This window comes from Odocoileus virginianus, unplaced genomic scaffold (genome assembly GCF_023699985.2).
Source record: "Odocoileus virginianus isolate 20LAN1187 ecotype Illinois unplaced genomic scaffold, Ovbor_1.2 Unplaced_Contig_3, whole genome shotgun sequence".
NCBI classification, from domain to species: domain Eukaryota; kingdom Metazoa; phylum Chordata; class Mammalia; order Artiodactyla; family Cervidae; genus Odocoileus; species Odocoileus virginianus.
The window spans coordinates 3,016,606-3,033,610 of NW_027224320.1; the positions used below are offsets into that span (position 1 = coordinate 3,016,606).

Genomic DNA, 17,005 nt, shown 5'->3' on the forward strand with positions numbered 1-17,005 from the left:
AAAAAAATATACATATATTTGGCTGTGCTGGGTCTTAGTTGTGGCACACAGGATCTTTGATCTTTGTTGAGGCGTGTAGGATTTTTAAGTTGTGGCATGCAGGATCTTTTTTAGCTTCGGCATGTGAATTCTGAGCCGTGGCATGCGAGATCTATTCCCTGACCAGGGTTCGAACCTGGCCCCCCAGAGTCTTAGCCACCGGACCATCTGGTATGCCCCTCATCCCATTTCCTTGTCTTCCTTTGTCTCTGTGACGTCTTATTTGTTTGCCTGTTTATGGCCCAACTCCCCTGCTCCATAAGGACGAAGACTGTCATTGGCTGCTGCAGCCCCAGTACTTAAAGCAGTGACTAGCGCCTGGCAGCTTGTGGTTAACGACTGTAGAATGGGTGAAAGTGAGGAAGGAAGGAATTGGTCCACTTGGGGCCAGGACACAGGCAGGAGGGAGGCAGCTAATGCCTGGGGCCCCACATATGATGACAGTCCCCTCCTGGCCTCCCCCATCCCCCGACCACCCAAGGTCAGTTCCCTGAAGCAAAGGTGCTAGGGGGACCGGGAGGCTTCCCAGAGGGACTAGGGAGACCTCATGGGATACAGCGGGCTTCCCTCATAGGGTAAAAACTCTGCCTGCAATGCAGGAGACCTGGGTTCGATTCCTGGGTGGGGAAGACCCCCTGGAGAAGGGAATGGCTGCCCACTCCAGTGTTCTTGCCCGGACAATCCCGTGGACAGAGGAGCCTGGCGGGCTACATTCCGTGGGGTCTGCAAAGAATCAGACATGACTGAGCGACTAACCTACTACTACTACGGGATACAGAGAGGGAGAAACGGTTTAGAACATGAGGAATAGCAACACTCCGGGAGATTATGTAGCCATTAAAAATGACAAGTGTGAGAAATAACAGCTGCAAGGGAAAAGCCCAAGCAGAATTGCCTTACAGGCTGATGACAGCCACAAGTCCGCTGCAGCCTTACTTGCAACAGCAAAATGCTGCAAACAACCTTGTGATCCAGCGTGCGGGGGAGGCAAGCAGGTAATCAAACTATGCCCCCCCACACACACTCAACAGGGCATTCTGCAGCCAGAATAACCCAGGGGGGGAGAGCAGGTAAACAAACTATGCCCCCCACACACACTCAACAGGGCATTCTGCAGCCAGAATAACCCAGGGAGAGGCTGACCCAGGGAGGCTGAGTGAAGAAAAAACAAAAGCAAAATGTAAAATGGTATGTCACATGATACCAGCAAAAATAGACAGTGGAGAAAAGAGTCGGAGGGAACACATCAAAAGGTCCCTGGATGGTGAGTTGACAGAGAATGATTTTAGTTTTGTTTTTGCTCTTTATCTTTCTTTCCAAAATGGTCTTCTTTTAACAACAAATGCACGCTTAATCAGGTAGAAACTTAATTTTTTCTTTTTCTTTTTGGCTGCTCTGCGGGATCTTAGTTCCCCAACCAAGGATCAAACAGGCACCCCCTGCATTGGAAGGGTGGAGTCCTAACCACTGGATCACCAGGGAGGTCGCAGAAAGTAACTCAATTTAAAAGGATACCTTTGTTAAATTTTAATGATGGCAAAAAGCCAGAGGAATGTGCACACATCAGTGCTACACGGAGAAGGAGGGGGCATTGCAACGCCTTTTTAAAAGTTGATATTGCTGTGCTTAATTATTTTAAATAGTTTAAATGCCCAACAAACATTTTATAAGATTTCTTTACGGCAAACAGACAAAGGAACAAAGGAACAGACAAAACAGACAAAGGAAGAAGCAGGAAACTGGTCAACAGGAGGGTCAGAGGACCAGTTTCAGCTCAGGGACCAGGTGAGGCCTTCTCCCCTCTGGGCCTCAGTCTCCTAGTCTGTGGAATTGGATTAATCACTTGCTTCCCAATGTTGCTGCAGCATCAAGGCCTCTAGAGAAGGGGTGTTCCCATGCCCAGCACTCAGTGGAAGCTCAGTAACTCCTGGTGCCCTCTGCTCTCCAAGCAAGGGACATCCCAGTAAGGTCCTCCCTACTGCTAGACTCCTATCAGGGAGGCAGGGAGTGGCCCCCAAACACTGTGGATCTCACACTCCCATCTACAGAAACATGCTTGTACGCTCCCTTGCAGCAACATATGCATGTCATTTTATGGACCATCCATGCTTCACTGCATCTGTGTATCATGGCATACAACACATGCAAAAACAGAAATAAATCGCGAGAAAACGCTACCAGAAACTGAAACTCAGTATTTTTTCCCAGCTTCCTCTTCAAGAGACGTCCTGGGTGTGGTAGCTGCACCCCACTGTGGGGAGGCTGCAAGCTTCTTGAGGGCAGAGGTCTCCAGAGGGCTCGAAGAGCCAACTGTCCCAGCAAACTGCTGAGGTTCAAGGGGGTGACAGAGGATGAGATGGTTGGATGGCATCACTGACTCAATGGACGTGAGTTTGAGCAAACTCCAGGAGATGGTGAAGGACAGGGAAGCCTGGTGTGCTGCAGTCCACGGGGTCGCAAAGAGTCAGACACCCTGAGCGACTGGACAGAGCAGTTTGGAGGGATGTCTGTGGTTCAGGCTGTTTACATTTGAAAGAAAGAAAACAGCTGTGAAAGGTCAACCGTGCAAACCAGAGTCTGACTCCTCGGATCTGAAGGAACTCTGGTGTCCGCAGAGGCACTGGGCCACACTCTCCCTCTCCCTGGGCAGTCTCCCCACAGAGAACCCGAGAGCGCTAGACCAAGTGATCTCTGAGAGAGGGTCCTTCCTGCCCCCTGGGCATCACCACCCCCCAGTCCCCTCCCATCCACTTGAGGGAGGCGGCCTCTCTCGAGAGGCAGGGAGGTCCGTGATTTACACCCTCCTGGGTCCCAGCCTCACTGTAAAATACAGCCGCCCCCATCCTGCCAGCCCTCCAGGACTCCTGCCAACCCAGAGCCAGCTGCCCGTAAACCCCCAGACGTAAATCTCGAGACCCAGTTCCATCAGGACAGAAGGCAGGCAGTAAATTCATGGCTCCAGGGTCTCAGGCAGCAGCACCTCCTGGGAGAATTCATTTTTCACCCTAGGATGAATCACCCTTGCTGGACGGGAGAGGGGAAGAATTTGTTAATCCAGTTGAAAAACGATCGTTTGAAGGGCATTCCCCCTTCCTTGGGGCTCCCCAGCTGGGCTGCCAGCTCCCAGAGCTATGCAGCCAGCCAGGTGCCTCTAGAACAGGGGTCTCTTGGCAGGACCCTCCCATTCAGCTCCCTAAAACCCAGTCCTGCACATCCCCCAGTGAAAGATACCAGTGTAACTCCCCAGGTCCTGAGGATTCCCGGTCAGGAAACTGTGCGTCACGAGGTCAGCTGGGTCCCCTGCATGGCCCGCTGCCTGCCTCCCTCTGGAGGCTCTGGGCTTCAGCTTCCACCCTGCTGGGCAGACAGACCTGAAGCCCAACCAGCCTAGCTTGGGGCCTGAACAAGTAAAACCACTGCTTTATCTTTTTTTGTGTAAAATTACACAAATCCCCAAAGGGAGTATATGTCAGAACAGCAATTCTGGAGAGTCGTGTGGCCGTGGGCTGGGGCGTGATCTATTTCTCACCCCAGGTCGAATGCATTGGTGATTTCTGTATGTTGATCTTTCAAAAGTACCCATGTCTGAATCGCTCTTCTTTGCGTCCAGTATATCTCTCAATGAAAGCGCAAAGTGCAGAAACGCAGGGTAAGCAGGCCACCCCTTGCATAAAGTGAGGGGAAAGAACAGGAATGCAGAATTGTTTATTACGCACAGGAGAAATTTCTAGAGGCATGCACTAGAAACAGGTGATGGTTTTACCTACAGGCAGGACAGGCGGGGACTTGACAAACAGAAGACAGACCCTGGGGAGAGACTCTTCAGGGAAGTGTTTCGAGGTTTTCTATCTGAACCACGTGACCCTCGAGTTCTCAGGCCAGCCACCTACCAGTGGACAGCTGCTTTATGCTCTTTAGTGTTTTTTCACTAACACTGCAATGAATGTCCTTATCCATGTTGCCTTATGCATTTATGTTAGATTTTTTCCTGAGCATAGATACTTAGAAAAGGGATGGATGGGACTTCCCTGGTGGTCCGGTGATTAAGAATCCCCCTCCAAAGCAAGGAACACAAATTCGATCCCTGGTGGGGGAAGATCCCACATGTCGTGGGGCAGCTTAAGCCCACAGCCCCTTGTATAGGGCCCATGCTCTGGAGTAACAGAAGCCATCGCAATGAGAAGCCTGCACACGGCAACCGGAGAGCCGCCCTCGCTCGCCGCAACTAGAGAAAGCCTGTGCGTAGCAATGAAGACCTATCGCAGCCAAAACGAAAAGGTTTTAAAAAGAAAACGGATGGCTGAGTCAAACGATGTGAGCACTTTCCATAACTGTCAAACTGTCCCCCCAAAATGGTCCTACCTGCTGGCTGCATACATCAATCTGCTCACTCACAGTCTCAGTGGCAGTAGACGCTACTAATTTTTTCATTTCCCCTCAAAACTGACAGTGTGCTACTGTTTCTACACGCATTCTTCCTAAGGCTCACAGAACAGTCCCCAGAGACGGCGAGGCTGACCATCTTCTCATTCACTGTCTGGTCGTTTGTGCATCTTCTAGTCACTTCCTGCTCAAAGCCATTACACTCCTCCTAAATGGCTTTCTTTTCTTATTGATTTGCAAACTTCCTTGCACTCTAGATGTTATTCTTTTGTTCAGTTCAGTCATTCAGCCATGTCTGACCCTTTGAGACCCCATGGACTGCAGCATGCCAGGCTTCCCCATCCATCACCAATACCCAGAGCTTGCTCAAACTCATGTTTGTCGAGTCAGTGATGCCATCCAACCATCTCATCCTGTGTTGTCTCCTTCTTCTCCTGCCTTCAATCTTTCCCAGCATCAGGGTCTCTTCCAGTGAGTCAGTTCTTCGCCTCAGGTGGCGAAAGGATTGAAGCTGAAGCTGAAGCTTCATCATCAGTCTTTCCAGTGAACATTCTGGACTGATCTCCTTTCGGATGGACTGGTTAGATTCTTTGGTTAACATTGATCTGTTTCTGGCTGTCTCAGGGCTTCACTGCGGCTCGCGGGATCTTCGGCTGCCGTGTGCAGACTGCTCCCTCGCTGTTGCCCCACATGCTCCGGAGCAGACGGCCTCAGTACTTGCAGCTCACTGGCTCAGTTGCCCTGTGGCATGTGGGATCTTAGTTCCCTGACCAGGGATCAAACCCACGTCCCCTGCATTGGAAGGTGGATTCTTAACCACTGCACCACCAGGGAAGTCCCTGGATTAGGTACGCTTTAAAGACTTTTCCTCCCGGCCTGTGGCTTGTCTTTGAACCTCACGAATGGTTTCCTTGGTCATACAAAACGTCTATACTTTTTGGTGGTCCAATCTCTCCATTCTTTCTTTCATGGCATCTGCTTTTGGAGTTTCTATTTCCTCATCTGATAACCTGGCCTTGCAGGGTTAAAACGAGGAGTGAATACGAGGCATCTCACAGGGCTGAGCAAATACGCCTAAAAATGACAAGGACAGTCGCTGGTGAGGGGATGGGTCTTCCTGCCTCCCCCTGCCTCCCAGCCCCCCGGCAGCCAGCAGGAGCTTTCGGAAGATAATCACTCTCCTGCCTGAAAACCTTTCAGCTGCCTCAAGAAATGACGCATAAACTGCTTTAGTGGGTGAGTTCAAGGTCTCCCGCAACGGGCAAGTGCGTGAATGCGTCATCGGTTGGACGGGGGCGGTGGGGGTGGTGACCACATTCCACAGGGCACAGCGGCAGGGCGGGCCCAGGGTCGCCAGGTGCTCTGAAGAGAGCTGCACGTCTGTTTTTCCAGTGTGAAAGCTCCCCGCCTCCTCCCACCTACCCTTAAAATTCAACAGCAACTAATTTTTTTTAAGCTACTGTCAGTGCCAAGCAAGGTGTATTTACGGGCTGGGTACAATCGTCTCTGCCCTGACAATCTGGCCAAACCCACCTTTCCAGAACGGAGCCCCACTCCCCCACCCCCAGCCACTTCATGCAAGCCCACACCGCACAGCTGTAGACACGGCACGTTTTTCTGAACTCTGCTTTTTTCACCTGCTGATCTTTTGGTCTAAAGTGGCTTTCTCTGCTCCTTCCATTCCTGGCCAACTCACCACTGCTCTTTGAAACCCCAGCCAGAAAGTGAAAGTCGTGTCGGACTCTGTGATCCCGTGGGCTGTACAGTCCATGGGATTCTCCAGGCCAGAATACTGGAGTGGGTAGCCTTTCCCTTCTCCAGGGGATCTTCCCAACCCAGGTCTCCTGCACTGCAGGCAGATTCTTTACCAGCTGAGTCACAAGGGAAGCCCACTCGAGCCAGACGTCAACACCAGTTCCCCAACCCAGACAGAGGTCCATGCTCCTTCCCTGAGCGCCTCATCACTCCTGACTCTTGGGACTGGAATTCCAAGGGAGGCAGCCTGGCGTCACAGAACGAGCCTTGGCTTGGGAGAAAGACGCCCCTGGGATGACATTCCTGCTACGCTGCAACCCAGCAGTGCGTTCTCAGGCAAGCGACTTAACCTCCGTGGGCCTCAGGTTCCCAAGTGTGAGACGGAGATAATGAGCTCTGAACTCAGGTGGGGTTTCTGAAACGGCATAAGCCGAAGCATTGATGCTTTCCATCTGTGGTGTTCGAGGAGACTCTTGAGAGTCCCCTGGACCTCAAGGAGATCAAACCAGTCAATCCCAAAGGAAATTCAACCCTGAACATTCATTGGAAGGACTGATGCTGAAGCTCTGGTACTTTGGCCACCTGATGCCAAGAGCTGACTCACTGCAAAAGACCCTGATGCTGGGAAAGACTGAAGGCAGGAGGAAAAGAGGGGGACAGAGGATGAGACGTTTGGATGGCATCACCGACTCGATGGACATGAGTTTGAGCAAGCTCTGGGAGATGGTGAAGGACAGAGAGGCCTGGTGTGCATGCAGTCCATGGCGTCACAAAGAGTCAGACGCGACTTAGCGAGAGACTGAACAACAAATAAGAGAAGGGCCTGGCACTTAGTAGGGGCTTGGTAAGAGTTTGCAGAATGAAAGGGCAAACTTTAAAAACAAACAAATATTTTCTCAGAATGCTCTGAATGCCCCACATGGAAAAGTCAGCTAATTTTCTGGAAGGGAGCCCGGGGGGGTCCCTACACTCCTGTGCAACCTGTCCTTTACTGCCATCTCCTGATTTCAGAGACGGCTACGGACGACCTGCCCAACCATGGCATGCGCTCTGAGGAGCCATTCAAGGCTGAGGACCGCGGAGGAGTGAGTCCCTGGAGCGTAAACTGAGGCAGGCCAGCCAAAAGAAGACGAGTGGGCAGATCCAAGCCCCTGGTGTTTGGGAAGCACAGCCAGAGGCGGCAGCCCGCGGGGCTCAGCCGCACGCGTGCACGCTCTGGGCTCAGCCGCACGCGTGCACGCTCTGGGCTCAGCCGCACGCGTGCACACTCTGGGCTCAGCCGCACGCGTGCACGCTCAGGGCTCAGCCGCACGCGTGCACGCTCTGGGCTCAGCCGCACGCGTGCACACTGTGCGAGATCTCGGCCTCCTCGATCTGCAGGACTGTGTGCCCACGTCTGGCACACAACAGGAGCTCAAAAAAACATCTGCCGATTGAATGGACTGCTCATTAAATAATACCAATAAGGATGTTTGGCAGGGACTTCCCTGATGGTCCAGTGGTTAAGAATCTGCCTGCCAATGCAGGGGACATGGGGGTTCGATCCCTGGTTGGGAAACTAAGATTCCACATGCCTTGAGGCAACTGAGCCCGAGAGCCAGAACTCCTGAAGCCCAAGCGCCCTAGAGCCTGTGGTCCTCAACGACAGAACCGCAAAGAGAAGCCCGCACCCTAACTAGAGAGGAGCCCCTGCTCGCCGCGATTAGAGAAAGCCCGTGTGCAGGAATGAAGACCCAGCACCGGCAAAACAAACATTATGCTACACTCCTAGAACCAATACAGTATTAAAAAAAGGGGGGGGGACGTTTTGCAAAGCATAAACTGCCATACACATGCAGCTCCCCATGTAGGGATTTGCTGCCCTATCCACGCTCAGATCTGTCCTGGCTGGCTCCCAAGCTGGGGCCCCAGGGCGGGACACTGCGAAGATGGATGGGACAGGGTTCCTACCCTCTGGAGCCCGAATCTAGCGGACAAGAGAGATGGGCAGACACATAGCTATGCTCCAGTAGGAGAGGAGCTGGAATTCAAACGTGGTGGGAGAGACCAGTTCTGCCATGCCGGGGAAGGGGACAACAGGAAGCTGCACCCTGCCCTGGTCTAAGGAAGGAAGGCGAGGAAACACTAATTTGCTGGGTGAGAAGAGGGTGGGAGCTGAGGCACTCCAGGAAGAGGCGGCAGCCTGAGCAAAGGCTCAGAGGTGGGGCAGAACAAGGTCTATGCACGATTCCGGAGCAAAGAGAGGTTACTGCAGCCAGATCCCAAAGGGCTTGGAATATCAGAGGCCTCCAGCTTCAAAGGCAGCATCATCTGACCCCTCAGAGTTCGTTTAAATTGATGCTCAGCATTTTAAAGTTGGCAGGTAGCACTTAAAACTGGATTTCTAGCTTCTCTAGGAAAAAAGAACACAGCAACAACAAAAAGGATCAGAATACCTGGTGGGCTGAGCCAGGGCTCCTATGAAGTCTAACTCTGTTTCAGCTCTGTCCTCCAGGCTCACTTCGCTCCCTTCAAATATTTACTGAGCAAGTACTATGTTTGTTGCTGTTGTGTTTCTCCCCCCAAGCCTTCCTCGGCTTCTGCTGTAGAAAGCCAACCTCAGTCTAAAGAGAAACGATGCAAATGAACTTATTTAAAAAACAGAGACAGATTCAGACTTAGAGAACGATATCACGGTTAGCAAGGGGGATGGATAGAGGGGAGGGAGAGTTAGGGAGTTTGGCATGGACACGTACACACTGCTATTTTAAAACAATATATGTTATGTATATAGCGGGACAATCAGCTAGGACCTACTGTGTAGCACATGGGACTCTGCTTCAAGTTATTTGACAGCCTGGATGGGAGGGGGGTTTGGGGAAGAATGGATACCTGTGTACGAATGGCTGAGTCCCTTCGCTCTCCACCTGAAACTATCACAACAGTTAGTCAACTATACTCCAGTACAAAATAAAAAGTTTAAAAAAAGGAAAAAGAAAGTCACAGCAAAGGAAACACTTGGATGAGGGTTTTGTTTTTGCTTCCCCACTCCCTTGACAAGTGAAATTAAAGTGCAGATCTCTTGTCCTTTTGCCCACAAAGTGAAAGAAAAAGACCTACTATTTAAAAAAAAAGGGGAGGGGAGTGGAGAGAAACACCAGATCTACAATCTTATACCATCCTTCTTGGCTGGGCGGGGGGAAGCAGGCGATTCTGCACACTGACATCACAGTCTGCATCACGGGACATAACTTCCGCCACTCAAAGGGTGATGTGCATTTCTGGAGATACAGGGAGATGTTTAAAGTCGGCTTCAGTGTTGACACCGCAGTTATTAAAACCAAACAAAAGATCCTTTCTCAAGTCTGGCTGGCTCTTCTTGAATTTCTCTGAGTCCCCACTACCTGATTTAAGGCAACGAGCAGATGTTTCACAGCAGGAAGCACATTAGCTCCAGATGCCGCCGCTTTGTTCAAGACGTGCACACAGACGCACTGGCAGACACACACACGCACACACGCGCGCGCGCATACACACGCACACACACACACACACACACACACACACACACACACACACACGACTTGGGGCAGCTCTCCTTCCAGCCCTTGGCATGCCCACATGGACCATTTGTAACCTCTGCCTGCAAGTCTGACAGAAAGATGAGCAGCGGGAGTAAGTAGCCAATCAGATCCCACCCCACCGTCTTCCCGCTGTCTCCTAGGTAACCAGCAAAGGGACACATCAGCTAGCTGGGTACCACGGGGACGGACACACACGCGATCCCCTGAAAGTCCTAATTGCAGAGCCACTGGGTGAGCCTCTCAGAACCCTGGACAGTTCCCCCAACATGCTTTCAGTGCCTTTGGTTCCTGCCCATCCCGCAGTCTCAGCTCCTATAGCTTTCCCGCCTCCACCCATATACCCATGCCATCCTTCTGCCTGGCACGCCTCTCCCACCACCATCTCCATCACTCAAAACCTTGCTCATCTTCGGAGCCAACCCAAGTCCTTGGTCAAGACTTCCAATACCTCCCATCGCAGAATAAAATCCACCCTCCTCTCCTATGCAATCTGGCCTTCCATGACCCGGCTCCTCCAGCCTCTTCACTCATCACCCTCCTCCCTCGGCTCTTTCTCTTCCTCCAATAGGTCAAACCCATCCTCCCCACACTACCCCTTGGAAGCCAGGGCTTTTGACACTTGCTGTTCCCTCTACCTACACAGGAGAAGGAAATGGCAACCCACTCCAGTATTCTTGCCTGGAGAATCTCCATGGACAGAGGAGCCTGGCAGGCTATAGCCCATGGGGTTGCGAGAGTCAGACACGACTTCGTGACTAAACCACTGACCACCCTACCCACACAGCTCTTCCTTCTGCTCTTGGCATGGCTGAGCTTTCTTGCTCTTTCGTCTTGGCTCAAAAGTCACCTTCTCAGAGAGGCCCTCCCTGAACCCTCCTTGGCCACCCTCTCTAAAGAAGTTCCCTCCTCTGGGACTGTCCACTACATCACCCCATGTTCCCGTGTTGTCTTCACTTCACTGCTGACGCTGAAACGATCCCATTCTTATTTACTTGCTTACTTGTTCTCTGTCTCTCCCCAGACGGAGAAGGCAATGGCAGCCCACTCCAGTGCTCTTGCCTGGAAAATCCCATGGACGGAGGAGCCTGGTAGGCTGCAGTCCATGGGGTCACGAAGAGTTGGACATGGCTGAGCGACTTCACTTTCACTTTTCACTTTTATGCATTGGAGAAGGAAATGGCAACCCACTCCAGTGTTCTTGCCTGGAGAATCCCAGGGATGGGGTCGCACAGAGTCGGCCACGACTGAAGTGACTTAGCAGTAGCAGCAGCAGTCTCTCCCCAGAAGGTAAAGTCCCTTACAGCAGGGTCTCTGTTTGGTTCATGGCGGTATCCCCCGCCCCCAGAACAGGGCCCAGGAAATATCTGGTAAGTGACTAAAAAGTCATTTCCTCCTGACTGCTTCTGTATTTCACCCTCTCTCTACTAAGAGAGCTGGGCGTGATGAGTTCTATTAACCCTCCTGGGTAACTTTCCAAAAGTCCATTAGAGAGCAGAAAGGACTGGCATAAGGAGGAAAATTAATCAGGCCACACCATGGGAAGAACTTGCCGGTGGAGATCCGACTGTCTCCACTGGGTCACCATTCCCTCCTCCTCTGAGCAGCCTCTCTGACCAGGAATTGGCTGCTGCTTTCAACTCCACGTTCCCCAGGCACTGGCACCTTGAACTTTTGTTATCTGAGGGACTGGGGGGCAACCTGAGGCTGAGGACCGGCTTTTATTTTTCTGATCCCATGCAGAGATCAGCAGGAGCCTGGAGGAAGGAGGCGAGGGTCCCCTAGAAGGGTTTACTGCGGCGAACAGAAGGGAATCTGTTGCTGTCTGTGGGGCCACAAACCTCAAGGTGATGGTTCATTAGAACACGTTTCTCTCTCTCTGTCTCCCCCACACCACACACAGAAACACCTCAAAAGCATCATGAAGCTAGAGTCACAGAGGTCGCCAATTCCTGTGGCTGCGTGTGATCCAGATACACACACTGTGTAAGTGTGTGCTGAGCACCACCACACTTTTGGCCAACCTCACTGGGCAAGGCTGGCCGATGGATCCAAGTAGCACACGGCAGACACAGCCCAGACTGGGTTCCCCCAAACCCTAGGAGTGGGGAGCCTCAAGATGACCGCTCATGATCCAGAAACCCACTGAGTCTTGAGTGCTCCACTGACCAGTACCCTAGATCACCTCCCCAAATCTAAGCGTGTGTGCGTGCTCAGTCACTCAGCCGTGTCCAACGCTTTGCAATCCCACAGACTGCAGCCAGCCAGGCTTCACTGTCCATGGGATTTCCCAGGCAAGCATACTGGAGTGGGTGCCATTTCCTCCTCCAGGGGATCTTCCTGACCCAGGGATCGAACCTGCGTCTCCTGTGTCTCCTGCATTGCAGGTGGATTATTTACCTCCTGAGGGGAAGCCTCACCCTCACCCCACCAAACCTGAAGTGGGTGTAAAGATCCGGAAAGGAAGATGGGAATTAGTATTTCTTGAGCACCAACCACTTGCTCTAAGCCACTGACTCTCCAAGACCACCTGCAAGGGAACCCTACCCACTTCCCGGATGGAAAACCGGAAGCTCAGAAGAATTAAGTAGAATGCCCAAGGTCACACAGCTGGCCAGCAGAGACACTAAGCTGGGGCCCTGACTCTGGTCTCCAAGCCCACTCTCCTTTCCCTGGGGCCTTAACGCAGCCCACCCAACAAGCAGACGAGCTGGCCTCGTTCAGAATGGCCCTCCTGCTGACTGAAGCTCTTCTCTGAGGACGCCAGGCCTGTGGCCCCCCTCTCTCCCCCACAGGTCTCCCATCCAGCTGAACCCACATCGCAGTTTCTCATCAGAGACCTGGCCCACGGGAAACCATTTTCCCATGGCCCAGAGTCAGCTGGGGATTTTTGTCTTTTTAAAATAGCAATTTCCTGCCGGGCGAGGGTGGAGGCACCAGTCACCCTCCGATTCAGTGCCGAGCTCAAAGATTAATGTCAGGTAAGATTTCCCAAGGAAAACTCAGACGCTGGGTATCTCATGGCACTGTGGGAGGGGGTGGGGGGCTCCTCTTCAAGACGGTGGCCAGTGGCAGGCAAAAGGTCTGCAGGCGTCACAAGACCCCCGCGCCTGGTACGGGTCACCCGTGAGCCTTGGGTACGCCCATGCGCATCTCAAACACGCCACCCACGTGCCGGCATGCACACACACCTCACACACACATACCACCCACGGGCCTCACCCATGGCGAGTGGGAATCCAGGAGCAAGGCAGCAACACCCTCCATCTCAGGACATCACAGCCTCCCACTTGCCAGTCTGCCCTGGGCCGTGCGCTGTGCCCAGGGGCCAAGATCTCACATCTTCCTCCCTAGGCAGGCCCTCCCCTTAGGAACACAGAAAGTGAGCCTCCCAGAGCCGGCAGGACGGGTCCCAGACTATGGAGCACGCCTGTGGCTGGGCTGCGCTGTTTTCTGAAGGCTGGTGCTGGGCCCCTGCCTCTGAAGATGCCCTTCTTAATTTACTCCTCTCCTTGGGGAGAGCTCCGGGGTGCCTGCTCTACCCTGCTGCCCCCTCCCTACACCGAAAGGAAGGAAGCCTGGGCACCTGCCCCGCCCCCACCTTTGCACGGGTTCCAGAACTGACCTAGCGTTGGGGACAGGACAGGAGTGGCAGGGACCTGCTCTCAGCTGTTCCACCTCCCCGCTTCCCTCGCGCCCCAAACAAGAGCATCCTGGCCTGGACTGGGCAAGGATCCTTTCCCAGGAACTGAGCCTGGTCCAACTCGGCACGGGCAGAAACGGGAAGGAGTCGGGCAGGGGGCTGGCACGACCGAAATCTTGCCAGTAACGCAGACCTGGGTTCGTTCACCTCCAGCTTTTCCACCTAGTGGTGTCGTGACCTTGGAGGAGAGGCTTCCTCCCTAGAGCCCAGTGCCCTCCCTGGCCAGGAGGAAAGAACAGCGCCCTCCCCAGGGGTGGCCGCGAAGGTGAAAGGCAGAGGCGGAAGTGTGGGCCCGGACGCACAGTGCCCGCTGCCTCTAAGCCCGACTTCGTGCCCCCCGAAGTGAGCAGAGGGTGGGCACTGCCATCCCCGCCTGGCTCTGCCCCCTCGACACCGTTATGGCAATTCACCGAAGCCAAACTACCCTCGGCGGTGGCCGGACCCGGGCGCGCGTGTTCTTCTTAACCTCCAGCGCGCGAGGCCAGCGGCTCCGACCACAGGTAAGCAGCGGGGCAGCCCGGGGGGCGGCCGGGCAAAGGCGGCTGCGCCGCCGCGCTGCGGCAGAGCCCGGCCGGCTCCCCGCCCGCCGCGCACCCCTTCCCGCCTCCGGCCTCTCTGCAACTTTGAGGAACTGCAGACTCTGGGGTCGTCGCGGGGCGGCTGCCGGGCGGGCGCGCGGAGGAAAGTTGGGTCCCAGTGACGGCAGCCTCGGGATCCCCAGGCCCCAGCCGCGGTGAGCGCGCGCACACCGGACCCCCCACCCCCCAACTCGCGGGGACGCACGTGGTCTCCGCTCCGGCCACGGCCGCTCCAAGGACCGGACTCGCGCGCCGGTAGCGGGCTGCGCCCTGGGGCGTCCAGAGCCCTTCGCTCCCCACCCCCAGCCCCAAGCGGTCTCCTGGGCCCCGGTCCCACCTCCGCGAGTCCCGTGCAGCCGCCCTCCGTGTTCCCCCGGCCCGGCTGCGCTCCAAACCGCATGTCCTGCGATGACCCTTCGGGCTCGGCGCTTCAGGCGCTCCCCTTCCGAGCCTCGGAAGCAAACGGCCGTCCGCCCCTAGCCTCCCGCGGGGACCCCCAGCGGGCGCCCCCCGACCAGCCCCGCGCTGGGCCCGCCCTCCTCGCCCCGCGCCGCGCCGGTGCTCACCGGCCTGGGCGGCGGCCGCGTCCTACCTTCGTCCGGCAGCCGCTGCAGGCAGAACGCAAGGTTCCTCCGCCAGCCCCGCATCCCGGCGGCCGCCCTGCGGCCCGGCCCGGCCTCGCCAGCCCGGCCCCGCCCCCGCCGGGCCCGGCGGCGCAGCGCAGCGCTGGGGAGGGCCGTGCGCCCAGGGCGCGGCGGGCATGGGCGGCCGCCGAGGGTCGGGGGGCCCGGGCGGCCGCCAAGCGCTTGGCTCGGCTCCGGAGCCAGCCGCTGAGCAGAGGCGCCCCGAGAGCGCGCGCTTTCCCAGGCGCGGGGGCGCGGCGGCCGGGGCCGGCGGGGGCGGCGCGGAGCGCGGCCGGAGGGGCCCCCGCAGCGGCCTGAGCTCGCTCGCCGAGCCAGCCTCCCGCGAATCCGCACTTAGCACGTCCCAGGAACGCTCGTCACCGCGAATCAGACCGTGAATGAATGAGTGAAAACAATGAATGCCTGAATAAATGGGTGAATAAGGGAGGGAATCAGTGAGTGAATACATGGGTGTATGGATGAGTGAGAAAACGGTGACAGAATGAATGAATGAATTAGTGAATGGGTGTATGACTTCTGTAAATTAGGGAGTGAATAAATGGGGGGTGGGGAGGAATACATCAGTAAGTGGCTGAATAAATGGAAGAACGAGTGAATCAATGAATTAGCGAGTGTCCCCGGGCTTCAGGCTTGTAAAAGGCAAACGACTTTCTACAGCAGCCTTCACCTCTGCCCTGGGCGTGGGGTCTTCGAGTTGTATCTTGGGGTAAAGGAGGCTCAGAGAGGGCGGGCCCTGCCCGTGGACCCAGCAAAGGCTGGAGGCCAGTGGTCAGAAGGTCTGTCTGTCTGCGGGCTTTGTCCACGAAAGCCCACCAGAGCTCACTTCCATCAGCCCAGCAGCCACCAAGCTCCCCAGGGCGCAGAGTTTCTGAGGAAGAACAGCCGGGGAAGGGCACTGGGCATCCTAGCCTTGGAAATCAGACTCACTTCTTCCCTTAGAATGGGGGGAGGGAGGTGTGTGAGCAATCCAAAGGAATACCACACAGCCATTAAAAAAAGGAGGAAGGGTCTCTTTGGAAGAAGGCAAAGTGGAGTACCTGTTTATAAAATGTGCAGGGAAAAAAAGCGAAGACTCTGCCTTCATGTTTGCTCAAGCATGTAGAAAATTCTCTCTTGTGGACACACAGAGCCCCTTGACAAAGTGGCTGGGGGCAGGTGCAAGAGACTCGATTCTCATTGCATCCTCGTTTGTGCTTCTTGAAATTTTTTAAAGTGATTTTATTTTTTGTATAAAATTATTTTAAATAACTGTATTTATTTTCGGTTGTGCTGGGTGATCTGTTCCGCAGGGGCTTTTCTCTCGTTGCCGTGGCTCCTCTTGCAGATCACAGGCTCTAGGGCCACTGGCTTCAGTAGTTGCGGCTCCCAGGCTTTACAGCACAGGCCCAGTCCTGCTCAGAGGCTCATGGCTCGGTTGCTCCGCCACATGTGGGCTCTTCCTGGACTAGGGATCGAACCCGCATCTCCAGCCTTGGGCAGCAGACTCTTTACCACTGAGCCACCGGGGAAGCCCTTGAAGTGTTGAACCCTGGAAATGCATGAAGGAGTTCATGCTCAGTCATGTCTGACTCTTCTTCAACCCCCGTGGACTGTAGCCCACCAGGTTCCTCTGTCTGTGGAATTCTTCAGGCAAGAATACTGGAGTGGGTTTCCATTTCCTCCCCCAGGGGATCATCCCTGCCCAGGGATGGAACCTGCGTCTCCTGCCTTGTCAGACAGCTTCTTTACCAATGTGGATTACTTATCTAAAAAAATTAATTCAGGTTCTTAAATGAATAAAGTTTTATGACAGCATGAGAAAGCATTTGTACCTCAGTAAAGGCTGCCTCCCCCCTGCCCAGTCAAGTCACCCTGTGTGCCTGGCTGCCTCCCTCCCCGTCCTGCTCTCAGAGGGAGGGGGTCTTGCTAGTCCGCAGCAGAGTGCCATGCTAACGCTGGGCCCAGCAGAGAGCGCTGCCCGCCACGAGTGCTGGGGGGGACAGCTGGCCTCTGCTTGCATCTTGGGTTAGTCTGTGTTTAGCCAGGTGTCCTTGGGCAAATGACCTTATCTCTTTGAGCCTCGGATCCCCCGCCTGCAAACGAGGAACTGTCCTAAGTGACCTCCCAGAATCCAGGAAAGCTGGAGCCGGGTGCTTGTATTCCAAAAGGGAATCCCGTGGTGGAAGCCCGTGAGTCCTATCAGTGATCCTATCAGTGAAGCCAACCTAACCTTTGGCGTTCAGAAGTACCCCTTTGTAAGGTGAGCATGGGCCTTTATGGGATCTTAGATCCCCAATACTTTTGCAAGGCTGGTTAATTAACCCATGTTACAAAGGAGGGCAGTGTGGCCCAGAGACATTGAGT

At 54.6% G+C, this 17,005-nt stretch overlaps 1 protein-coding gene across 1 annotated transcript in view; it reads right to left on the minus strand.

Annotated features, from left to right (window-relative positions):
* GRIP2 (glutamate receptor interacting protein 2) overlaps positions 1-14,877 on the minus strand; it is a 100,679-nt gene extending 85,802 nt beyond the window's left edge. Inside the window, exon 1 of the mRNA XM_070463548.1 lies at positions 14,611-14,877. Coding sequence (XP_070319649.1) covers positions 14,611-14,665 — 55 coding nt within the window. The 5' untranslated portion in view covers positions 14,666-14,877. The remainder of the gene's footprint in view (positions 1-14,610) is intronic.
* Between the last annotated feature and the right edge of the window lie 2,128 nt (positions 14,878-17,005).